Source organism: Agelaius phoeniceus, chromosome 9 (assembly GCF_051311805.1).
Source record: "Agelaius phoeniceus isolate bAgePho1 chromosome 9, bAgePho1.hap1, whole genome shotgun sequence".
Lineage (NCBI taxonomy): Eukaryota > Metazoa > Chordata > Aves > Passeriformes > Icteridae > Agelaius > Agelaius phoeniceus.
This window is the reverse complement of record NC_135273.1, coordinates 12,093,354-12,119,652: the sequence shown is the minus strand read 5'-3', so window position 1 is coordinate 12,119,652 and position 26,299 is coordinate 12,093,354. Positions and strand designations below refer to the sequence as shown.

The window sequence follows — 26,299 nt, the reverse complement described above, 5'->3', positions numbered from 1 at the left end:
GACACTGCCCACTGGGAATAGGCCCAAATGCCTTTCTCCTGTACTCCAGCCTGATGGCTTTACTCCTTGCCTGAGACGATACCAAAGTACCCAGCATTTGGCGAGAAGAGTTGGAAGAATTTGGTGGGAATCACATCTAACAATGCTCTCAGTGAAAAAGTGAAGTGTGTCCACCAGCCCGAACACCAGTCACATCCCATTATGGGCAAACCAGATTGTAAATGTTTTGTTTATTCCAGGTCAGCCCTGTGCTGTTCAGAGCCCTGCAAGCCTGAACTCGCCAATGCTTAGGATGTAAAAGCAGAAGGAATGTAACTTTCTGCTCTTTATTTGGAGGTGGCAAAACCCTGATAGAAAACGACATGGTGCAAGTGCTTAACTTCAGACCCACGGAAATTTGAGGGCAAACATTAATTACCTCAATACTGCCTACAAGCCTGGGGCCTGTATTAGCACCTCTCTGAATGGAAGAAGCTCAAGAGGATTGAATTTCTCACTTCTAGGACTTTCCTTTCCTCTTCTACCTACCCCTGGTTTCCTCTTTCTTATTCCCACGTTATTTCCTTCTCTCTACGTCAGCTTTCCCTTTAAATTGGACTAAACTCTAAAAAAGAAACCCCACAGGGGAGTAGACATGGCCATGGGTTATTTCATTATAGTGAAAATAGATTAACTTTGGCAAATCCCTGCCTGTAGTATCCCCTCACTCTGCTCCTGAGTATAAAGATCCCCATATGAGTAACGACAATGTTCATGAGAGCCTGGAAAAAGCTGCATTGTGGAGCAGGGAGGTCTGCAAACACACCACACCAGAGAACATCACCACCTAAAAAGCTCAACAGATAGAGAAAATAAAGTAGGAGGAATCCAGCAGCAAATTCCCAGGTTCATTGTTTCCAATCTACAGGAAAAAAAATAATCACAACCTATTTTAAGCATGTGAGTATATAAATAAATCAGCTGGCCCAGCCAAAAGGCAAAGTGGGCTGAAAACAGATTCAAACATAGGTCTAGACTATTACTTAACTCTGAATCTCAGCTGGGCTCTTCTCTCCTGTATTGCCTAGGCAACTTAAATTTGAACACAACAAAGACAAGATTAGGTAGATAAGTAATATCCAGAGGGAATATCTAGAGCCTGTGGGCTGCAAAGCCATCTGAGTCCCTGGCAAGCTTGACTACTGTGTTAAAAAGCACTTTCATTGTATGGGCCATTTGTTGATGGATTGTGGGAAAAAGTCAGATTTCAGACCGGAGAGGAAGACAAGCAAGCCCTTATATAAAGTCACCCTCTCCCCAGTCTGTGGGTTGAATGCAGAATGCTCTCAGACTTGCTACATACCACCCACTTTAGATTACAGACTTGCAGAGTTATTTTTAAAAAGTAATTATAGTAGTAGAGGGCACACTCATGTGGAATGGCTGCCTGAGGAAACGACGAGCCCAATGCAGGTCAAACTGCTTTTCAAGTCTATAATCGTGTTTATTTATTGCCTTTTAAAACAAGAATCAAAATCCAACTAATTTCTGAGTAAAAAGGTCTGTGTATTTCCCCAAGGAGTCCAGGCAGCTAGACTATACTGAAAACCTTCCCTGGCCTTTCAATCTAGCATCCAGAGCTACAAAATAAAAATAAATAACCCCCATTAGCTCTGGCTTCAAGGAAACCCAGACTCAAATCCCTTTTCATTCTTTGTTTTCCCTAGAAACTGTGGCTTGATCATTACAAAATCCTCATCAGGAGATTCAAGTAGTCTAATGAGAGGCACATCATGATTTGCATATGCTGATTTGTGCCCAGAGGTAGTTTTTGGTTGAGCAAAACACAACTTCTTAACCTGTGTGAGAAGAGTGGATTTATACAAGCCCCAGAAAAAGGTTCAGTAGCTTTTTTCTATTCCAGTCCTCCTTTCGGCTGTCAGCTGGTGGATTTTGGATCTGTACACTGAGAAACGACTCAGAAGAGACTGAGGGAAGAGGACCTGGTGCTTGGGCAGATACCAGCATTATTTTTTTCCACTTTTTCTTCCTTCTGTAATGGAATCAGACCCTTGATTCATGCCCTATTAATGCCTGAAGACCTTCAGAAGGCCCAGCCTGTGAAACAGACTCAGCATGCAAAGCCAGCAGCCCCCTGCACTCCAGTCTGGGAGACTCCTTACAGCTCCCTCCTCAGTGGGCAGCTCTGCCTTTTCCACAGCTTTTTCAATAGGCAGCAGCCTTAGGGCATTCCTATGACCTCATACTTGACGACTTGTCTTTCAACCAGAAAACACTTAAACCCTAAAAATATCTCCACAGATCCTACAGAAAAGAATAGGCCTGTTCCCCTCAAACCCATCAATCCTGTGGCCGCCCGGCCGAGGAACAGCCGCTTCCTCCCGGCAGCCCCTGCTCTCCCTTCAAGCCCAGAGCCGACAGGAAATCCATTCTCCTCTTGTGAGAGACAGGAGATGGATTTTCCACAATAGCTCTCCTAGCAAGGCAGAAAATAGAAAGACACAATAGAAACTGTGAACTCAAACAATAGGAGCTGCTGAAGGGCAGCTCACCAGAAGCTCAGCATCACCCAAGTCCTAAATAAGCTGGAGTGGAAAGAAGCCAAGGACCTGTTAGCTGTCTTGCAAACACAATATCCAGGCTCAAACCCAAGTTGGTTTTAAACCTGGAAGCTCTCTCCCCTTTCAGAAAACAGGCAGGAAAATGTAAAATACGTGTATTAAAATGAAATTGCACTGCATTATGGAATGGCCCCCTACAAGATTTCCATAGCTCTTCAAGCCCACGGCATCTCATGCCACAGTGCCATGGTCACCTCGCCTCAGAAATGGGCACAGGGGACTGCAATGCTGCCTTATTGCAGGTGGTGGAAGGGGATGGGGGCAGAGCCCCTTTCTTCTGGGAGTTTGTTGCCTCATATTCAGAGAAGCACAGCAGAACATCTCCGTTATTGATGTTACACAGGTAACATCAGCAAACCAGACATCTGAGACTCTGTTGTGTGTGTGTGTGTATGCCTATCACGCCTGTAGGACTACCCCTGCATATTAAAGGAACACTGTTTCAAATAACATAATTCATATTTTAATCTAAAACATAAGATGTGCACTGATAAAGAGAATTTTATTTGATCTTTCTTGGGTTTTTTAATCTTTATGCTACTTTTTGACTCGTTTTGAACTGCTGCAACAGTGTTCATTTCTGAGTAGGTCAGAGATAAAATTCTGAGGAATTCAAAATTACTAAAAAAAAGTTTAAATCGCTTCTTAATAACTTGCTGCCCTTGGTCAGACTGATGAAGGACAGAATAATCAAAAATTAAAAACAAATCTGAAATTTGCACATAAAATACAGCTAAGAATTAGGACAGCGAATGCATTTCCTTTTAAATGATCTGCTACCAACCAGCTGTCCAAGGGAGAAAATGGCCTGCAATAAAAATACCTCTAAAAGTTCAAAGGCTCCTCCTTGGCCAGTGTGTACCTTACAGTATCATCCCACTGCCTCCCAAGGTGGGCAGAATAAATGTTGAAAGCACTTTCCATGCACTGTACCCTGCTGAAATGCGGCACCCTGGACAAAATCACACATGGCCAAATCCTAATTTCACTGATGCTGGTCCCGATTTACACAGGCAGAACATGAATGGCTGGATCCGAGGGTCCCTGCGGTGCTGTGTGAGGACGAGCCCATCATCTCTGCTCCAGCACACGATCTCTCAACAAAACCCTGCTTCTCCTCCAGCCCGGAGCAAAACAAAGGGCAAAAAGTTGGAATATACACAGGTGAGAGGAAAAAAACCCAACAAACCAACCCTGCTCTCATCACCGTGGACAAAATTCTGCTGTTGCAAACCTACCGAAGCCCTTTTCCGCAGCTGCGTCCTACCAAGAGACAGCACTGGAAGGGGAGGGGAAAAATCCAAACCCAACACCTCAGACCGAAACCAAGCAGCAGACAGAGCACCTGGGATGCAGTTCATCGGCAGATCTCCTTCCCCACTGCAGCCCGGGAGTGGCAGGAGCGGAGGTGAGGAAGGTCCCAGCCGGCATTGGCGAGAGGTCGTTCCCCATGCTCCCGCACGGTGCCAAGGGGAGGCTCCCGGCGGCACCCCAGGTATCTGGGCGGTGCTGCCACGGCCGCCCGCGCCCTCTGCCAGCAACCTCTCCCTGCCCGCAGCCTCCTGACTCACACACGGCTCTGCCCTCGCTCCTCCGACTCCCCTGTGCTGCAGGAACAGCCTCCAGCAAACCCGGCTGCGAGACACTGGCGCTCCTCTGGGGAGCCTTGCCCAGAGATGAGGCAGCCAGGCAAAGCCTCCGGGCAGGTGTCAGCTCAGCCCACTCCCACCCACTGCTCCTGGCAGGAGCAGAAAACAGGGCTGAACCCGCACTACCAGCAGGGAGGGATCTCTGCTGCCCTGAGTTGCTGCCTGTCCATAAAACGCCCCAGCAGGCACACGGTGTGCTCCCACTAGCCATGAAGGAGGAAGTCCCAGAGACCCCTCTGAGATGGTACCAGAGCATTTCTCTTCTCAGCAGTAAAGCAGGTCAGCAGGGTACAGCGAGGTGACAGCAGCTGGGTGACATCTCATCCCCCATGCTGGCATCTCTCCCAGTACCCTGGGACACGGCCACCAAGCTACACTGGCAGCATGCAGCCCAAAATAGACAATTTTCTCCTTGCCCTAGTCAAGGGAGGAGGAAAACCTGAGTGGGAAAAAAAGGAAGAGAGAAGGTGCCTCTCTGGTAGAAGCTCCAGGGACTGGAGCCTTGTTCCTCCAGCTGCCTGACCAAGCTGGTAGGGCAGCCTGCACTGATCATCCTGCTCCCCTGGGACAGGACTCAGCTTCCCAAGAGTTAGGAGAACCAGGCACACTAAGCAGTCTCCTCGAACAGGACTGTCTCCCTCTCCAGGCAGCATGGAAGTTGCAAAGCAGACTCTCATTGAGGATTTTCCCCTTCTGGCACATTCTATGCAAAAACTTCCTGATTCTTCAGTGGGGGTCAAAAGTGGTTTGAAACCAGCAGGGATCAAGCTGGAATCTATGTGGGAAGTGCAAGGGATTCCCATCATAAATGGCCAGCCCTCCATGCCATGGCAAACCCAAGCCTCTCTTCAAGGCAGGGATCTGCAGCCAGCATGGCACAATGATTTCATGCCATGCAGAGTGTTTTCCCCAGGGCTGCACTTTGGAAAACACAGTGGAGCAAGAAGAGCTGACATCCTTCCAGCTTTGTCTCCAGATGGCTCTCCCACTTAGTGCCAAGAGAAATGAAAAACAATGCAAGCCCTGGAGTCTTGGGTCAACCACTGCAAAACTGTAAATCCCAGAGTTGCATCGCCCTGTCTCTGCCATTTCATTTGCCACTGTGGTCTCCAGAAGCTCAGCAGACGAGTCTTCTCCTTCCAGCTGAAATTCCTTCATTAATTACCTCAAGATCCTTGGAAAAGGGAGCCCAAATCCATATCCCCTTTTCTCTGCTGATGCAGATGTAAAAGTACCTGACAGGGAGGGAGAAAAACTGCTCATTCACACTCCAAAGATCGTTCTTCAGATATGCAGCAGGAGAGGTGATGGAGAAATCAGTGTATTGCAAATGGGCTCAACAAACAGCCACACTGGTCCATGCAAACAGCACTTTCCACCCATGTCTCCTTAGAGCAACAAACTGACTTTGCTCTAGAGAGGGATTTTTGCAGCAAATTTTATTCTGACTCTTCCACAGTCTCCCTCCAAAGAAAAAAATTCCTACCACCAGCTATAAAAATGCTCTCTGGCCAATCCGCAGAGTTTCTAATGCAGTTTTCTTCTGTACAGTCTCTCCCAATGCAGGATTTTCCAACATTAAAAAAGGAAATCAGAGAGAAGAATGGAAAAACTCATGGGAAGAAGATAAAATGAGGAAAGGAGACAAAAATATCATTTTTGCCCTCTCAATATGGTTTAAAAAAATCACAAAAAACCTGAAGACAAGGAAGTCACTCTTAAAAAGTAAAATGAAACTACAAAATTGTCCACAGGACATTTTCTACAGGACTACCTGGCACTGTTTATAATTTCCTTGCACCTATTCATGGCACTGAAAGTCCTTATTTGTGTAAAGGAGAAGTGAGGGTATATATATTTGAAGAAAGAAATTGATGAAAATAAGATGAAGGCTGGAGGAAAGAAGAATTGCACTTTCCTGCTGCTGAACCCAATATGGTCACTCCTTGGGGGCAAGGCTCTGAACCCCATTACATTTTCCTTGGTTTTACAGGTAAAAGGTTTCCAGCACAGTCAAGCACTATTTTTTATTTAAGGAGAGCACCAACAAACAGGAGGTTCCAGGATGGAATATGCCAACTTCCTAAGCCAGAGCTGATGGGGGTTTGTCCGACCCTGCGAGTGGCACAGCAAACCCTGGGCACTCGGAACACAGCATGCAGAGCCACTCCAGCTTGGCTGGATCAGGCCCACAATAAGCAAGCAGGACCATAACATCTTCATAAAGCAGGATTTAAGTACAAACATCTGCCTTGCCATTTTTTAATTAAGGGAGTTTATAGCTAGATATTCGTTTCCGTAATGCACGGCTCCAGCTGCAGAAATGCCATGCGTATTCTAATTTTGGCAGCCAGTTTATTTAACAGAGTTTGACATTGTTTGACATTTAGCTGAGTCACCTTGTTCCTGGGTAGAGCAACAAGGGCTGTTCAGCAGTTCAACAAGAAAGAGGCAGAGATTCAATATCAAAAGTAGAACATATATCACAGAAATTTTAAATTAAATACAGCTGAGGTCTATTCTGTTCTGGCAGCTTCTCTCTTTGGGACACTAAGTCAACCCAAATGTTTTCCAGATATAACTCTTCCCCTCAAGGACATGTGGCACTACCATCTCCCTCATGTTCCTGGAGGGTGGGAAGGGTAGGAAGTGTTGTAATGGGCATATGGGGTTTATCTCACCCTCTGCAAATATCACGCACACATATATCAGGACATCCAATCTGAGATCTGCACAAAGGCTGAGGAGCAGCCACCTCCAGTCAGCCAACATTTTTCTAGGAGAAAATAAAACAGGCCAGTGACAGTCAATACAGGAGGAAGAAATGCTACCTGCAGACAGGATTTTCCTACAGCACCTCATGTGAAACCATCTGCATTCCTGTACAGATCTTTCAAGGACCTCAGAATGCTTTCCAGTAAGAAAAGCAGAACAGCAGTATCCATTCTTATCACAAAGAGGTTTCATAAGGTGATTTGGCTATGAGTTTGTTGGTGGTACAGCTACAAAGAAAGCCCACTCTTAGACTTTTCCTCATCCCAGATAGGAAATGGATGGCAACATCACCTTCCTCTGGCTACAGAGTCTAAGCAGCACAGAACACTGCAGAGAGCAAACCCCAAGCCTGGAACTGCCTTCCACAAGGGCTATGGAGGCTGCCAAGACACTGCCAAGCAGCCTTGCTGCCCTGCTGTGGCTCTGATGCTGGTGTCATGTATTTGTGCTGCTGGTTTTTAATTCACTATTCCCCAATAACCTTGGAGCTGTGCTCACCACACATCTGGAACAGCTGCTTTGCCTGCAAAGAGCGTTGGGACTGCAGCATGCTCCTGGTGAGGACAAAGCCCTCCCATCCCAGCTTCTCTTCACAGACCTTAAGGGAAGAGCTGGGATCTCCTTTTTATAGAGAGAGACAGAAGAGACCTTTTAACAAGCTGAAAGTACCTCACTTATCCTGGCAGGCAGTGCAGTGAGCCAAGCTTAGAGCCAGCAGCCAGAACGATGCAGCCAGACAACCGGGAGCTGGCCAGAGCCTGCACTGCCACGAGCATGCTGTGGTCTGGCTCATCTCCCCCATGCCATCCCTGCAGCTGCTGCTGGAAGAAGCGATGGAGAAGGGTGTGCTGTTACCCTCAGGACAGCATATCCATCATGTTCACACACTCTACAAAAGGTGTCAGAGGGACAGTGGCTCAGCACTGCAGAAATCCCTATTTGCTTTTAACCTTCCATCAGTTTCCTTTCTATTACAGGGGCAACTCCAGCTATTCATTCCTTATTGTACAGTAACAGTGTCTGCAGAGCTACAGCATCCAGAAATGACAGAGATTGACTCTGGTCCCCCGTGGTCTCCCAAATGGTGGCTGGAGCTCAGGCTGCCTGGCTGCACCCCAAAGACACAGCCCCTCAGAAACCATCAAATCCCTTTTTTGTAACAGGGCATGAGCCAACCTGAATCTGAACAGCTGATGAAAAACCCCTTGAGAGCCCTAAACACTATGCCAGCTATTTTAGGAGGAGGTGCAGGTCTGGTATCACAAGGCTGGGTGTATGAGCTCCCAGGGAAAAGGCATTTATAAGAATGGTCACAAAAAGTAGCAGAGACAGTAGCCTGTGGTCTCCAGCTGCTCTCAGCCATCTTTTTTAGGGCTTTCCCCACAGCATTACCTGGTAGAAAAGGAATGATTCTTTGCTTGGGATCCTTCTGGCCTCCTTCAATAGGGAACTTGTCCAGAAGCTGCATCTGCAAAGGAAGCACAACAAACATCTTAGGGGGAAACATGGACCATTTGCATAGGGACCAAGGGACCTCTTGGTTTGTGTGTGGTTTAAGACAAAAGCAACTGCAGGAATTACTTTGTCTTGTTGGAGGGGAGCCTGTACTTAAAAAGGTATGATGCAGTTCACTCCAAGAAAGGGAGGGCAAGTTTCTGGCAGCACAAAGGAGCTGGGATAGGGCCCAGGCAGACAGCTGAGCCTGGCCTTGCTGTCATTCTAAAATTAGGCTCCCAGTTTTTGCTACACACACGCCTTGTCTCTAATACACTGTCTGCCTGTGCTGGTATAGCAACAGGTTTTACCTGTCCATCTGACAGACCACTCTCCTGGCTAAAAATGCTGTTCAAACAACCAGATTAAAGCATATCTAATAAAACATCTGCTCTGCTTTTATGGCAGTGCCAGAAAGACCCACTGCCCTGGTCCAGTACGAAAGAGCTCCTGTTCTCCCAGGGACACAGAGATGGGGTTTTGGGGAATATCTTCCATTGCAGTCCCTATATGGAGGACAGCAGGCAAGGAGGCCTCAGAGAGCCAAGCATCCCACAGAACACCAGCCCCATGAATGGACTGAAAGCACAGCTCAAGGTGGGTGTGCTCCCAGCCCAGTAGCCTTTAGCACATGGTTTCCTAGCCTAGGAAAGCTGCATGCTGATCTGACATTCCTAAAGGAGCTGTATGATGAGACCTGATGGACCAGTGCCACTGAGGCTGAAGAGCAGCTGAAAGGCCTCAAGAAGATGCACCTGCTCTAGTGACACCTTCATGGACTTGCCCAAAGAAGACCAACTCCAGCCCTGAAAAATGCCAGAGCCTCTCATCTCTCCCATTCACCCTCTGCAATCTTTTGCTCTCATTCAGCAGTGGTGCTACCAAGACAGAGACCCAAATCTTCACATTCTGTCTCATTTCTCCCTGTATTTCCTATGCATGATGTATCTATGCTGCCCAATGTCCCCTCCCTACTCAGAAGCCCTGGCTCCCTCGGGCAGGGGGAACTCCAAAGCTCCTGCCAGCACCAGGGCTCCTTTCCAACAGACCAGGAGAGACATCTTTCAACTCACAGTCCACATCTCCTGTGATCTCTGAGGAAGACAAGGAAGGAAAAGCAAGCAGTAGTGTTATTTGCCCTTGCAGAACCCTTATCTCCTCACCTCAACAGGATCTACAGCTCAACACAAATAGGCAAAGTGGCAGCAAGAGCTGGGGGAAGGGAGGGGACCCTCGTCAATCAGCATTTAATCTCATCAGAGCTACGTGCCCAACAGGGAGGCTGTACAAGTTAAAAGGGTTTTGCTAGCTCGACAGATTTCCTTTTAAAAATATTTTTTTGCTAACTTGGGGAAAAACAGTCGGAATTTTTTTTTTTATTATTTTTTACTGGTTTTGTTTTAAGCAGGCAGAATCCTTCTCGTCTTCCACCGCACACAACATCTCCAGCGCTTTCACCATATGGCACAGCAAACCAAAGATCAAGAGGAAACTCAGCAGTAGAAGCAACATCTGTGCAGAAGAAGGACTTAAAAGATCCCACATGTTTCCCCATCAGGGAGTCAGCCTGGTAAATAAATAGACCATGGCTTTGCGGATTGTTAGCTAACTCGCTTTTCTGCCTACAGAGACAGATTTTTTATTGAAAATGGGAAATTTTGTTTTCTTGTAGGTAGAACTCTGGATGTCTGAGGTCAGGCATGGGCAGGAGCTTCTTTCAAAGAAGAGGGGAAAAAAAAGAAGGGGAGGGAATCCCCACCTACTGACTTCAAGTTTCACTGCTGCTACACTTTTAGCCAGGAAGGCAATTCTCACTTGACTACGTGGTGACTGATTGAAGCTGGAACTGATACAGTCAAATTCCCAGGGTTATTCTTGGAGTTAGATTAGCTTGGCTAATACAAGACTTTTTAACCACATCAAGAGAGCCACAATGTGTATAACTCAGTGCTATTTATCTAAAGGGTGGATATCAGCAAAATAGATACAATAAACTGAAGCTGGAAGAGTTTGGCTAAACGTTCCTAGACTACACTTTCCACCCCAGCTCTTGCCTCCACTGGGAAGGTCTGGGGGAGCTGGGGGAGGCAGGGGCACTCCAGAAGCCATGGAACCTTCAGGATGTTAAAGTCAAATAAAGTGCAGCAGAAGCAGGGAGCCTTCCTCAGCACTTTTCTGCACCCAGTTCTGCCATTCAAAGCCAGTGCAAGTTAGAGCTAAAGTCCTAGAAAAGCAGGATTCTGTGTCCTCCCACCCACAGAGAGAGATGCAAAGTGGAAGATGAGGACAAGATGTATACAGGAGAAAAAAAAGCATCAGTGGACTCGAATTAAACATCCCAAATCTTCCAAAGACGATGGAGCGTCCCGAGCCAATGCCTCACATCCCCACTCAGCCCAGCTATGGTAAGAGGAGACAAAGGGAGTAGCTGGGAATTTAAAAAGTTAAGGGCTGAAATACCAAAACTCCTCTTGGTAGGCACAGCCCTTCCCTCACATGATTAACAGACAAAGACCAATAAACAGATTTTCAGTTCTCTTAACTAGATGTCTGCAGAGCATCTGAAAGTCAAAACCTCTTTTGTCTGTGACAAATGTTTTTCCATTAAAGGAAATTATTCTTGTTATAACTGCAAATACACATATGATTGATGGAAGAAACCCTTCAGTTAATGCCCCAGGTTATTCTGCTCAGACATGGGCAGTCTCCACAAGTTGTTGCTCACATCTTTGATGTGTGACAGTTAACTTAGGGACAAAGTTTGCTAAATCAGAAAGCAATTCTGTCGCCTGAAGTAAAATCATCCCGGTATGAAGGCAAAGAAGGGAAGATACAGAGCCCCAAGGAACTGGATTAGGGATGTAGCTGGCTTTGAACAGACAGGAAAACACAGCTGAGCAGTGCATTTTGGCAAAACTGGAGGAGCTCAGTTCATCTGCTTACAACAAGGAGGAGCCTCCAATTTCATGACTGGTGTAGTGAGCAGAAAGAAACACATTACCATGTCCCTGTACCACAGGGTGGAGGATCCCTTTGCAAACAGGGAGGGTATATGGAAACCAGGAAGTGAGCTTTCCATCCATTCAGGCAGCAGGTCTGGAGTCAGGCTGAACAAACACACCCCACTCTCACTTGTGGCACAACAGATCCATGAATAACTCACCACCAAAACTGCCTCTCCAGTCTTTGCCTCTCCAGAGTGCTCTGGGTTTGCTGACATCTTTCCTGCTGAAGTCCTGCACAGTCCTGCCTTCTGTTCCAAGCACCTTCCTTCTTGCTTCTGACTAAAACTCCTTTAGAAGACCTGCTATAAAACCCTGTGGTCCAGATTATGACTTTCTTGCAGAGGTCACCAAATGATCATCAATTAATCTCATTAAAAATCAATGGAATTACTCATGTGAGTTGCTGCTCATTAAAAAGAGAGCAGACTCAAGAGCACTGGCCTGCTCCACTCCTTTCTGTTTGTACATAAGCATGAAATCACTTGACTTGCAAGAATAAAATAGGAAATTTCAAAGTGTCAACTCAGCCACTTCCCCAGGCATCTTCCTTCTCATGTCTTCTGCTTCAGGCCATCTTTAGTTAAAATGCAAACATATAATGAAGAAAGAGCCTCTCCTGCACACAAGAACCATTTGGGTTTGCCACATAACAGCATCTTTGGTTATTTCACATGAACTTGGCTGTGAAAATAAGATTCCACCCCTGTCTTCCTTGCAATGGTAATGCCTGGTTAAAAACCTTAACAAAGAAAAACAAGCACCCTACAAGATGCTACAGGTAGCATCTCTGAGGATGAGAAGCCAAGCAGCTTCCTGATAATTTACTTACAACATTTTACCTATCTTGGTTAAATTTTCATGAAACAACATTTATTTCTGCTGCACACATAAGGACTTACAGCACCCAAGACTAAGAGGCAACTCTGCTACAAGCCAACCAGTGCAGGGGACACGAACATTTAAACTGTTCAATGGCTTGACCCTGTGGCATTTGCCAGTGGGAACTTTGTTCCTGGTTTGGTTTTGAGGTTTTGGAAGTTGGAGTCCAAATCCAGCTCCCTAAAATTAATCCACTGAGACAGCTACCTGACCTCCACCTATGCCTTATACCACAAACTGTAGATGGGCTGTTGGTTCCTCACCTTCCTTCCTTGCAGCAGTTTTAATTCCTCTGGTTAGAAGAATTAAGTTCTCCTCTTGAAATAAGCAAATGAGGACTCAGTGTGGAAATCTTTCTGGTTCCTTTTCAAGTGGATGCAGGTTTGCCATGTGCACAGATAAAAATCAAAGCTCTGAAGGAGGTCAGCACTGCAGTTAAGGGGACATTTATTTATAAGAGGCACATCAGCTTCCCTTTTTCCAAGTGCTCATCAGAAAACGCATTTTTCATTAAAAATGAGGTAACCTGACAATAACCTTAATTTAGACACTGATGGACTTGAAAGCTAAAGTATTAGAGGACAGTCAGGCATCAGGGACATCCCTTCTCACAAGGCTGATCTGATCTCCGAGTCCCAAGGAGGGAAGAAGGGCTACAGCCAACTGGGAGACAAGGAAGAGGAGAGGAGGCATTTGTGCTTGTATGGGGTTGTGTGCACACTTCTGAGAGAGTCTGCCAAAGAAACTGGAAGAAAATCAAAGATTTTGCCAGGGATCTGAAACTAGTGATGATAGAACTCACACCTCAGCAAGAGGGGTTAAGGGCATCTGCAAATCAGAAAAAACTGAAAGTCTCTGATGCAGATAACACAAGTTTAGATGAGAAGGAAAGGTAAGATACCAGAATAGGAGCTATTAATTAAACCCCTGAGGAGCTGCAGTAATTTCCTTTCATTTTGAAGCTGGAAACCAGCTGTGCTGCTTGCTGAGGGGATTGATGGTTTCAGCATCATCAGCTATATTTTGAATTATAAACCATGTGATCTGCAAGAAAGGGAATGGCCAGGATGGGTTTGAATTCTGTCATCTGCCAGACTTTTCCAGTGGATAAACCTCTCTTTTCTGTCTCTGGTTTTGCACCTGCAAAATGTGACACAGATCTCAGGTAGGTGGTGTGAGATGTAATCAAGAGCCATCAAAGGCTCTGAACCTTAAGCTGCAGAGCAGGAGACAAAGACTGAATTCAGAGGAACTACACTCATCTAAACCCAGCAGGACAGAAGCAAATGGAAGAAATATTATTGGTGGTTTTCAGATATAATTATCCTCTCATTTGTGGGCTTGTCCATCCATAGCATACTCCAAATCCTGGTTAATCAAGGAATCCAAAGGGGCCTTTCACTTAGGAAAGATGGTTGGCCCCCATTTCCAGAGAATGGATCTCATGCTGCTAGGCAGCAAGTGAAAACAAGCAAGAGAGTGGGGAACACAAGAGACCACCTCCACAGATTCACCTTCTACATACTGGCCTAGAGAAGACCATTTCTTCAATTGTTTGGTTTTAGAATAGGTGCTCTGCTAAGGTGAGTCAGTGGAGCACCCATGATGTAAGTGGGAGGACCTCATTGACTCCAGCTCAGGACCATTGATCTCCAGCTGAGATCAATGACAGAAAGAGATACACAGCAGGGAATGCAACCTCTGCTGCTGGGGCAGATCCCTCCACAGCAAACAGCTGTTAGACAACTTTCTCTAGATTTCTCTGAGCTTCTTTTTATTTCTCCTCTGCTTCACTGTCCCACAGGAACAACAAACCAGTTCACTGTCACAGACACAAGACAGCAGGAGGCCTGCTTAACTCCCACCCCTTCAGAACTGGCCAGAGCAGAGCTGTTCCTGAGCATAAGAACAACCAGGAAAAGTTTGCAAAAGATCTTTGGGGGAGGACATGGAACAGACTGAGCCTAGGGGAGCTCATCTGTTAGCCACTGACAGAACTGACACCTGACACAGCAGAAGGAGGTGGAACTCCATCTCTTCCTAAAGCAGTAACGGGTTCCTCAATGCAGCAGGAATAACTTTATCAGGCAGCCAGTGACACTGGCTCCCTTGTGGTGTAACATGATGCCACAGCATGCAAGAGAAGTGCAATAATTCAATCCCTGAGAAGCAGCAGCAACTGCTTTCCTTTTATTTTTAAAGGAAAAAAAAAAGATACAGCAAAAAGTCATCCGGATAACCAGCTGACATGCCTAACAATTACAGCATTATAGGATATGTTCTGAATTAAATATAGTGCAATCCGTGAGAAAGTCAAACAAAAGCAGGAAAATGCATATAAAATAAAGAGAACAGACATTTACAGCATGCTGTAATCCTCAAAGGGAAAATGCCTTTCTCAGGTCTGAAAATTTCCACAAGAAATCTTGGAAATCTTACAAACCTCTCAGTATCCAAATAAAACAGCCAAGGGAGGAGAAGGCAGGGAGCAGAGACTGGGGGTCTTTCCCCAACATGATCCATCAAAAGAGGGAATGCTGTTTCCCAGCTGAGACATTTGGTACTTTTCATAAAGAAATGCAGCTTTCTCTAAAGGCTCCACAGAACTAGCCTGGCTTTGTGGGTAACACAGCCTGCAAAACATTCTGAGGTGCTGGTTGGGGATGGCAGAGGCACTTGGTGCATCTCTGAAGAGCTTCTCAGAAAGCCCACACTGTCCTTTCACAGAGCAGCTATTGAAGTCTCCTGCCAGAAGCATTTTCTTTCCCCTGTGCTAAATTAAACTGGCCTCATCCAACTTAACCACACTGGAAGATGCTTGGACAAAGGCTACTTCATACTTTTCCATCTATCCATGGTGATTACACGTCCCCTGTTACTCTGGTATCTACAGAGGATTTGTCCCAACAGCATCCCTGGGAAGTAAGGCCATACCACAATGCCTGTTTTAGAGAGATGAATGCTGCAGTTATGTGGCACCACAGGGTCATGCAGAGCTGTGAGAGCCATGCTGATGCCCTGCCCCATCAGGTCAATTAGCTTCTGGGGAAGGCTCATAATTTTGTGATGGGATGCAAGAAATTTGTTGGAATTTTTTCCGGAGCTGGCACATCCAGAGCCAGCCCAGGTGCTCAGGCTGCAGGCATGTTCTAAAAAGCTCACTGCAGGTCACAGTAAAATTCCTGTCTGGAAGAAGAGCTAACTTCAAAAGAAGAGCACCTTTCCTTGCATCCTGCAATTTTTTATCCTTACAAAACCCACAGGCTTTAAGGGTTCTTTCAGATTGCACATAAGCAGCAAGAGACCAGCGTGTCCCAGTGAGAGACACTGCAGCAATAGTGCCCTTGGACACCCAGCTCTGGCCTTCAGACAGCAGAACTACATCTGACAGCACTGTCAGAGCAGAGGTTCCAGTTTTAAACACAATGGCAAATCTAAGAGCTTCATTGAAAGGGAGCAAAGCACCAAGGTCACTTCCATTAATCACTGCTTCCTATATCACTTAGGCATTTTAAAAAGTATTTACTCTGCATCCTTCTTTAAATTTCAACCCTTTCAAGCCAATGACTGAAATACATGGTAGCCACAGTAAGACTTTAGGGTTTATCAATCAGTTCACTAACTTTACCAAGCCACTCTAAAGACGTCAAAATGCAAAAACTGAGAGTGCCTGCCCTAAATTTGATCAAGTAGGAGCAGCTCAACTCACCTTAGCCCAGCACAAAAGCTGGACAGACTGGTAGGAGGCTGCAAGGTTTTGAAAAACCTTTGGGTCTTTAAAAAAAGCCCTGGCAGCAGCACCAAACACTGCATTGCAGCTGCAAGCAGGGTGCTTGAGAAGGTACCCCAAAAGCAGCACAAAGGCCATTAGCAGAGTGCTGGTACCAATTGCATCCTTACTGTTAGGACACACACCAAATATTGTCAGCATGATTCACAGGCTGTTTTGGTTTTACCACTGCTTTGTTCAGTGCTGTCAGATCATCCAGGGAACCAAACTCCTGCTCTGCTCTGCAACATGACAGATTTAGGATGGCATCTTGTGGGAACGGGGGCTGGCCCCTCATTATTGGGTCCCCTTGTTTGCCAGTGTGACTCCTGGGTTCAGGGAGTCCCCAAAAGGGATGTCAGGAGCTGGAGAATCACATTGGTCATGCAATGTCCTCTTCTATCCTCCCTTACTCCTCTCTCAAAAAGAGAGAACAGTGGATTTTCATGGGTGTTTTATGTGGTGACTACCCAGACAGCCAGACCCCATCTTTGCAAATGATTTTGTTTCAACTAGTGCAAAGCCAGCACAGAAATTCTCTGAAAATTTATACACTGGATGGTCATGGAACTTGCACCCACAGCACCCACCCTTAGAGAGTCTTCGGAGTTGCTCACACAGCGCTGACCACAGTTTTAACTAAACCCTGATAAAAACACACCCTCATTTAAATTGGTACATTTATGAGTCCACAAGAGTGCTTCCCTGCTCCCACTGCTAAGAGAGAAATGAGACTTTAGCTCCAAATGTATGAAACTTAATCCCTCTGTTTTCATAATCTACATCTCCTCTACAGCCTGTTAGCTTTGCTTGATATATTGTCCCCTGGAAACCATGAGTAACTTCAATATTGAAAACAGAAACAATAGCTCTGAACACAATGGCACATTTCACTTCACAAACTCCATCTGAAATGGTATCTACTCATCTCTGTAGGACACTTCTCATAGCTCTGGGGAGAGCATCTGCCAGAGGAGAGCGACCGCCCAGCGCAGTACAATGGGGAATCCGTGCCAAGCACAACACAACCACAGGTTTTAACTCCACGCTGGGAGGAGACTCCTTTGTCTTCTTTTCTTCCTCCCTCCCCACCTCCAAGCCCCAAGATGTTTTGCCTGCGTATCTGGTTCCAAACACATGTGCATCTCATCTTTGGGGGGATTTAGGAAGGAGTTCAGACAACAAATCCCACCACCTAAGCAGGCAGAGGTGATGTGTAAGAGAGACCTTGCTGCAGCCTCCAGGGAGGTGACAAGCAGCCAGCAGGACAGGTTTCAAAGGGCTCAGAGGCAGCTGCCAGCTTTACACCCCACCCCAGCACAGACCCTTCAGCCCAGGCACTGCCCAGGCTTGGGTGCTGTGCTGGCATCTCCCCAGGATGCTCATGTGGCACATAGGGACAGCAGAGGTGGTCAGTGCATGGGAAGGGCAGATTCTAAAAGCACTGGCTGTCCATTTGGGCTTGCAATGCAGGGAGGAAAGGATTTACACACTAGAATACAATGTGAGAACAAACCCAGGTTTGCAACAATCTGTCTTTACTGGTGCCTACTATAATGTGGCTCAGAGATTGGTTTCTCTCTGTAGATTTATTTCTGGACAGGGGTACAAAGTTCATTGTATCAAAACTCTGTTTTAATAAGCCCTCCCATCACTAGCACAACCACACAGCACAGGCACCTGAGCTGCACAGTCAGACCCACACCAGCTCCTTCTGATCCCTACCCCAACATGCAGCATGGATAACTTTCTCTCTTTAAAAGCAAAAGGGGAATCTGGGTAACATCTGAGTTCATAAAGTACATGCCCTCCAAGGAGGAGAATCCCAGGGGACTCAGAACCAGAGCAGTCCCAAAGGACTCAGCACCCTACAAAGGGAGGCTAGGACTGAAATCTTATTTTTATAAAGTACAAGTCTGCCAGAGGAGTTTCATTAATTAAACTGAGAACAAAAGCAAACCCTGGGAAATGAGAGGGGCCTGGCTGGTGGCCTTGGCTGCTGCTCAGAGCTGGGTGGGCACTCCAGGTGTTTACAGGGCTCCGTGTTACGCTCTGCACGCTCCAGCCCTGCCCTGGGATTTCCACTCAGATAAAAATCATCCAGATGTGGACTCATTCCTTGTGGACCAGATGCTGTTCTGTGTATCATACCAACTAATCACATGTAATGCTTGGCAGAGTATGAAAAGCATCAATGGAGGTCTTTGACAACAGTAGGGGTTATTTTGGTCTTTTTTATCTCAGTAGCTTTTAAGTGGCACAGGCACATTGTCAAGAAATACTGTCAGGGCTGTGACTTCTCCAAACTTGCAGATGAGACAACAGCTACAAATTGTGAGGGAGAAAGAGCACATGGAGGCAGATGCTTGCATCCAGGAGGAGAGAGACTTCTTCCAGCTCTGTCCTTGCACAGGAGTTTTCCTGCCTGTATCCCTGCCTGGTGGCACTTGCAAGACCTGATGGTGAGAGCATGGTCAGCAGTACCAGGTGCAAGAGGCACCCAGCACATTGTTACCCACCGCAGGCAGCACAGTGCTGCCTTGAAAGCCAGAGCTCTTGTGCCCATCCCTGTCAGGGCAGCAGCAGAGCTTTAAGCCAAGGGTGGGCACAGGGCCATGTGGGCTGAGCACCAGCACCCATGGGTTCAGAGGCAGCTGGGTACATGCCCAGCTTGTCAGTGAGCATTTATGCCTGCTCTCCTCTGGCAGATGCTCTTCCAGGAACACAAGGAGCAGTGCAGCACCAGGAACAGTTTGTCCTTAACTAGGCATGTTCTCAGTCATAAAACAAAAACACAAGTGTTGCCCAGCCTGCTGGCCACACATGCACACCATGGTGGCCAGGTGAAGGGTCCACACTGTGTGTGCACTGATGTGAGATGTGCTTCGGGGATTCAAGGAAAGGGTGCTGGGGAAAGGAAGCCACAGGAAACTCAACAACTCATCACATCCTGCAGCTCCTTCCCAAATATTTCTGAGGGGAAGAAGGTGACCTACAAACTACTTTGATGGGCAGGCTGATGACCATCCAGGACATCCAGCAGTGATGATGCAGATTTCCATGCCTTTCCACATCTTGTGACCAGCTTTAGAAGCTGGATGGGGCAGACAGGCAGGGCAAACAAGCACGACAGTCACTTGTACCCTGCTGGGCACTGTGCAGGCATCCTGGACTATTTCTCACCCTCCCTGTGGATTTGCACTTGTGTATTCTCTCCTCCTCTCCATCACACAAAGCCACAATAAAGGAACATCAGAAAGATGTCCAGACTGTGGAAACATCCTCAAAAGTGTGTTGAAAAGTCCAAGCCTCGCCAACAAGCTGCAGGTACCACACAGCTCTCTTCTGCCCTAGCCCCTGGCTCAGGTAGAAAATTAACATTTCACAGACTCTCCTGAAATTGCATTTAAGATATTTTGTCACAGAAAGTATCCAGGAAGACACTAACTTGCATCAAAGAGATTCAAGCCGTGTTCAGGCCTGTAATTCCCCTATGAGCAGCAGTCAAGCTGTCTGATGGCAGATGGCACTGCCCTATGAACCTGGCTGCTGGTTTTGAAAGCCCACATGATCCTTGTGTCTTCCATAGGGTTATCCATCTTTACCACCTCAGCGTTATAGCTGTAAGGAATCAGGCCTAGAGAACTGCCATCTGCACAACCCAGCACTAGAAATTCAATTAAACAAATAAAAGAAAAAGTTAGCAAGAAAGAAGTGAAGTGAGGAGGAGGTGGGAAGGGGAATGACACACCAACTGCTTTCTACCAGGCACAAGCAACTTCAAAAGTTGAGTTCCACATATGCACCCTGGTGAGAGTAAGAGAAATACCAGAGCACAGAATGGCCCATTTTCCATCAGAAAGCAAGACACAAGCTTCATCAAAGCACAGCTACTGCCAACCTCCCTTTGTCATCAAACATGGGCAGAAAAGGTGTGGGAGGGCATCAGCTACACTCCCATGGCCAGCACAGAGAATGCTCTTTGCCAGCAACCCAGATGCAAAGTTATCTTGCTTAATTAGGGCTTCCTTTGGCTCAAGTAACTGACCAAATAAATTACACTACCAGACACACACAAATAACTATTTTGCTGAGCCAGGTGCAGACAATTGCCTCTAGCCCTTCATCTGGGACTGGTGCATGTCTCTGCATGAGGTCAGATGCCAGAGAACATTGTGCTGGCCAAGAACGAAGGAAAACCTGAGAGTGGCTGAGGAACAACAGAAACAAAATTCAGAAGAAATTTTTCCCACCCTAACAGGTGCAGAGATGTGATTAAATGTGCCTCAAAACTCAGGCTTTCAGCACGGCCTGAGCATCACACTGCAGATTCAAAACGGTCAAGGAGGCTTTGAAATCCCACCCCTGCTTTGAACCCTGCAGATGAGTATCAGCCTGGAGAAGGATTTGAAGCCAGAGGAAGATGCTCATGTTTCGAAGGCAAGCGCCAGCAGGGGAAAGGGGAGGCAAAGGGGCTGCTCTCCTTTACAAGAGAAACTGCAAGAGCAGCTTGGGCAGGTGATCCCCTTGCCTGAATGTGGCACTGAACAGCATTAAGCACTGCAAGTACAATAGAGACTTGAAAGCAAAACCAGATTTCCCTTCCTAACCATACTGAGACATGCAACAAGGTAAACTGCCAGACAGCTTCACTTGCCTTTCTGTTAAAACTGAGCAAAGGAATAGGATTCAAACACCAATGCTGCTAACAGATGGGCTGACACTGTAACAGAATCTCATCTACTTAAAAGCATCTCTCAAATGTCAGAGGTAGAAAAAGAACTCCAGACTTCATATCCTGACTCTGAATGAGTCCCTCGAGGTATTTGATTCCATATTTGATCCATGCAGAAAGAACCTATTTCTATCATCAGATAGAACACAGAGAAAGAAGGAAAAACTCAGATGAGGAAGATGTGCTGCTGGGGAATTATGGGGTTGATTCTGAGTATAATGCTGACTTGCAGGAGTCTGACAGTTCTGGGACATGTGCAGGTGTCCTGTGTGCCTACCAGCAGATTAAAAAAAATCAATATATAACTACTCCAAAAAGCAAGGGAAAGAGCCAATTTCTGCAATATCAATTATTTAAAGGATGCAGAGGCCACTGCATGTGTAAAGGTGAGGTTTTTTTCATGATGCCACTGAATTAAGGCACAACTGAATTCCCTTCCCAGGAACACCTCTCTTACACCTGCCTCCCCAGCTGGCAAGTCTCCAGGAGCCATTATGGTTCCCCACTGATAGCAGTGACCATACAATGATTACACAGTTAAGGAGTACCTACAAACCAGCTTATTCTTTACTGAGAGGGGGGTCAAATACTGTAACTGGCTGCCTAGAGGAGTGGTTGATGCCCTAAGCCTCCCAGGAGTTAAGAGCCATTTAGACAATGCCCTTACCTTGCTTTAATTTTTGGTCAGCCCAGAAGTGCCCAGGCAGCTGAACTACATGGTAATTTTATTCCCTTCCAACTGGAATATTCTCTTCTAATAATGAAGGCCCATAGCATGGACATACAGCAAGAGTTTCTCTATTTCAAGATTATGACAATCACTGAAGACGAGAATTTTTTGTGAACTTTTACTGTCTTTGGAGCAGAACCCAATACCAAGGACTGAATTTAAAACTCCGCATGAGAACAAAATGATCAGTCAGTGTTCTTGACATGACCACAGACACCATTGCATCTGGATACCTGACAGCCACATGTTAACTTACCCTCTCAAATCCATGGGAGATGTCTGCGTTCCCAGTCATCCCCATCTCCCTTCCTTACATTGGTAAAATACTGCTGGCAAAATAACACCCTGATTCCAACAGAGAGCTCCCAAACTCAAATGATCACAGTGAACAAAGGCGTTATATCTTTCAATTTATCTTGCAGCTTCTCTTGCCTTTTCTAGCCCCTTAACACCAGAGAGATGTAGCTCTTCTCAGAGCTCGTATGTGCTACTGAAGCACTATGAGGGAAGGAAAGAGTTAGTTTTCCATTCTGAATATTGACTTATCTGAGAGCCTGGTGTATTTGAAATCAATTTTTTGAAATATATTTAAAGGGCTCTCTTTTATAGAGGGACTTTGTAATGACATGGAAAATTCACAGCTCCCAACATCAAGCCATGGGTGGAGGGAGTCTGGAGTATGAATTAAAAATAATGTGGCTGTTTGCAGAAATTAGCAGCACCAATTTAAATCCACACTCCCCTCCCTCCTCAAATAATCACCCTGTGAACAGAGGTGGTTTATGGAGCCCTCTGGAAAATGTTCCTCATGGCCTCCATTCCGGACCCAAAATAAAATACATTACATGGCAGCAAATACTTCACCAGGGTGCTGCTCTCTCTTCCTCCAACCCACGCCTCCCATTTGCTGCTCATTAAATGAAACAGCAGGTGCTTAGACCACAAGTGCAGCAGGGCTGGAGCGAGTGCAGTGATTAAACCCCCCTGGAATGTCTTCTTGGAGAGCTGCATCTTTCCAGGGACTGGACTCTTGGAAGGAAGATGAGATAAGAGGCGAGGGCTGGGTCAGCCTTTGGCTGCAAGCTCCACGATCAGAGGGTGCTTTCGAAGGACGATGGATCTCTAGAAACATCAGGGCTCTGAGCGAGGTGCTGGCACCTCTGTTTAGCCAAGCCACCTCCCCAGCATCCCTGCTAGCACACAACAGAGTGTGCTCTGCCTCTGGGCTGGAGACTTCTCCTTTCTCACTCAGCTGAGAGCCATAACAATGCAGAGCAGCCTCCCACATACCGAGGCGTGTCTGGGCACCTCAAATCTTCAAGCAAAGATTAGCAACGCAGTCCCTGAGGCAGGAAACCATCCCAGCCTAGCCCTGGGTGAGGCTAGGGAATGGATGCATCACAAGCCAGAGTGCCAGAGCTGGCCAGGAGAGCTATGGGTTGTGTCTGAACACATGACACACCAGGTCATGCTAATGAGATATTCCTAGTTGCCACCCAGAGCAAATGCCTGCGAGCCCAGAGAGCAATTTTGTAAGAGTAACTCACACTTTGGGATGTGTCCTTACCCCATGACTTCTGGCACATCCATTTACCCGCTGCCTCTGTGCTGCAATCTCATCCACAAGGTACTCTGGGGACACAGCATGGACTGAATCCCCCCCAGTTCCTTCACATGAAAAAGAATAATCCTTGCTGCCACCAATGCCATCACCAAGCTTCACCTCCTGAGACCAGAAATCAAGCAAAATGAAAGGCAAATGCTATTCTGTTATTGACAGGGCAGACACAGTGCTGTTAAGAAATGGACAGGCATGGAGCAAAGGGCATTTAGGGGCAGCCAGAGCTGAGTAGCCCATCAAACCAGCTCCTCCTGCATCCCACTCTGGGGCCTCCTTGTTTTGCCCCAGTGAAGTCTTTGCCCTGCTCACCATGCACTCCATCAACAGCCATATCTCCCTCCCATCCCAGCATGCCAGTCTCACCCAGCTGACTTCCCATGGAGACAGGACAGGATAACTGTAATCACCCAAAGGCCACCAGTGCATCCTAACTCGGAGGAACCCTAAACCAGTTACGAACTGGGATAACATGATACAAGCTTAGAAATAAATTCCTCATCCCTTCTACAAATTCCATTTCCGACCACAAGACTCCATAGATCCAGGACATAATCCCAAGAACGAGAAACACTATTTATATTTCTGCTGAGCACTTAACTTCTGTTTGGTCACTCTGCTGATGTTTCACTTCTTCACCAAGCCCTGTCAGAAATGGCTGGGGGCTCAGGGAGAGGAGAGGGAACGTGGTCATTACGGTCTGGCTTAGCTACTGTAATACAGCTAACATTTGGCTCTGTTAAAAACACTCCAAACCATAGACTTCAAAGCACTTCACAAATATTAATGAATAAACTTCCTCCAGAAGGGCTGATTATAGCCCCCATTCTATGGGTGGGTATTTCCAGATAACCTTCCTGCTACACCAGAAGTTCCCCCCTCCTTCCACACCACAGACTCCAAGCTCCTAATTACACAAAAATCATTTCCACATTAAGGCTATGAAATATATTTTGACCTAAGAGTGGAACAGGACTCAGCATGAGGTTTCCTAACAACAACAGGCAGGAACTGAGAGCCCTAGTGCCCCTGCAGCTCACAGCACACCCCTGCTCAGCTGGATAATCCTGGGCTCTCCCGCACCCAGAACCAACCTGAAACTTTGTAGGACTCCTGTCTACCTTGGAAGCACCTTTTGCAAACTTTTCTCTTTACATAAGGATAGCCAGGGACCACCTTCATGAAGCACATCACTTGTTCCGTCCACCTTATTCCCAGAATCCAATGGCAAATGAATCTCTACCACCTCCTGAAGCACCAAATGCTGAATCCTACCCTTACATGCAAGAACCAGCACCCTCTAACCCTCAGCACTGTAACACAGTGAGCATTGCACAAGGCAACAGAGGTTTTTGCAAAGCTGCACCACCAGTTACCAACACACCAGAAAACTACCAAACAACCTGGACTTGTCACAAGGACACAGGTGTTCAGCCTGTGCTATCTCACAACGTACTTTCTTCACCAGGAAGACACATGCCAGTTCTGTTCAAGCAGCAGCACATCACTGTAGTGACCAGGAAAAGCCTGGACTTGGATGTCAAACATTCCCAGATGACAGAGAGGCCACAACATTCCAACTCACTGGGCTGTCAAAAGGCAGAGTTTAGCCAGATAAAAGGAAAAGTCTGTGAAATAATTTTTTGGTCCAGGTGGATAAGGTGTTTTCCCTTCTAAGATAAAACTTTGATCATTAAAATCAACCCAGCCCTTTGAAATAATTTTTTTCCCTACTATCATTTTACTTAGTCCTTTCCTGGTTTGCTTTTTAATTTCTTCCCATTTGGCATTTTCCCCTCTCTTTCACAGTGTTTTCGTGGTTTGTCCTTCACCTCTCTCAAAACACCTGGCTGAAGGGAGCAGCTCAGCAAGTCTCACTGGTTTTCTTAACACACCCTTTAAAAAACAAATGCATCAAGAGCCAGACACATGGCTCAGATGTTACCTCTGTGTGCAAAAGCACCACTAAAATTGATTAGGATCTGCCCTTGACTGTCCTAGTGAATCAGAGGCACCCCTGCATCAACACTGATGCCTCAAGAATGGCTTTAATAGAGAGCTCTGCTTGTACTACAGAATTACAGAAATTATCTTAAACATACTGCGATGCTTTTCTGAGTCTCTGCTTAGTCCTTTGTGAGCTTGTTCACAGCTCTGCCATCAAAAACTTGTCAGCAACCTGTTGAAGTGCAAACCTCCTCGCTGGACTGCAACTCCTTGCTCTGCTGTCTTTGCACCCTCAGAGGGTCTCAGATGGGATAGCTTAAAAAAACTTTAGTTATGGCTGCTTGGGTCAATGCTCAGTGGGAGGTGTGGACTCAGCAGGCTGCCAGCCAGGTCAGTGCCAAAGGATCTGATGTGCTGTAAGAGTTCAAGTTCTTCCTTTCCTGCCCAGGACCAACAGACCAGAACTCTCCTTTTAAAACGGAAAAGGAAAAGGTGGAGAAAAAAAGCCCTCAGCTTGGCTAAATGCTATTCAAACAGGGCACCCAGGAAGGAGTGTGCACAAAGCTGTGCTTCCCCATCTAGAGCATCACTAGTCCTGCTTTTTGCGTGACTTCACCATGTGTGTTCTCAGCTCTGTGGGTTTTACTGCCTGACTGCCCCACTTCAATGCTTCCCCTGAAGGGAGGGAAGTGGAAATTGCAAAAGGCAGTTCTGCAGTGGGAATGCTTGCATTTGCATGAGATGTGAAACTGCTCTGGTTGCAGAAAAGGAGAACCATGCTGTGATTTGAGGCAGGAAGGGAACAGGGGGCAAACAAACTCCCGACTTCATGCTCCATACATTGATGGTGAAAAGATCAGTCATTCACATGCTATGGGGAAGAAGCAAATAGCACCCAGGGCTCATAAATCGGGCTAGAGTGAGCCTAATCAGGAGCCTTCCCTATGGCAGGCAGGAGTGTACACAGTCCACAGTGGAAGAGATGCCAGCTGATGCTTTTCCATGTCCTGTAAGCAAAGCATGGTGTGACAGGACCAAGAGCTACTGCTCCTTCCTGACGGGGCCTTCCCACATCTG

The 26,299-nt window shown here is 46.5% G+C and overlaps 1 protein-coding gene across 4 annotated transcripts in view; it reads right to left on the bottom strand.

The window, feature by feature from the left end:
• The window catches only part of SH3PXD2A (SH3 and PX domains 2A), a 245,734-nt gene that overhangs the window by 168,595 nt on the left and 50,840 nt on the right, over nt 1-26,299 (bottom strand). For all 4 annotated transcript variants that reach the window (XM_077182919.1, XM_054637312.2, XM_054637313.2 and 1 more), the window contains exon 3: nt 8,438-8,513. In XM_077182919.1, the coding sequence (XP_077039034.1) occupies nt 8,438-8,513 (76 nt within the window). The remainder of the gene's footprint in view (nt 1-8,437; nt 8,514-26,299) is intronic.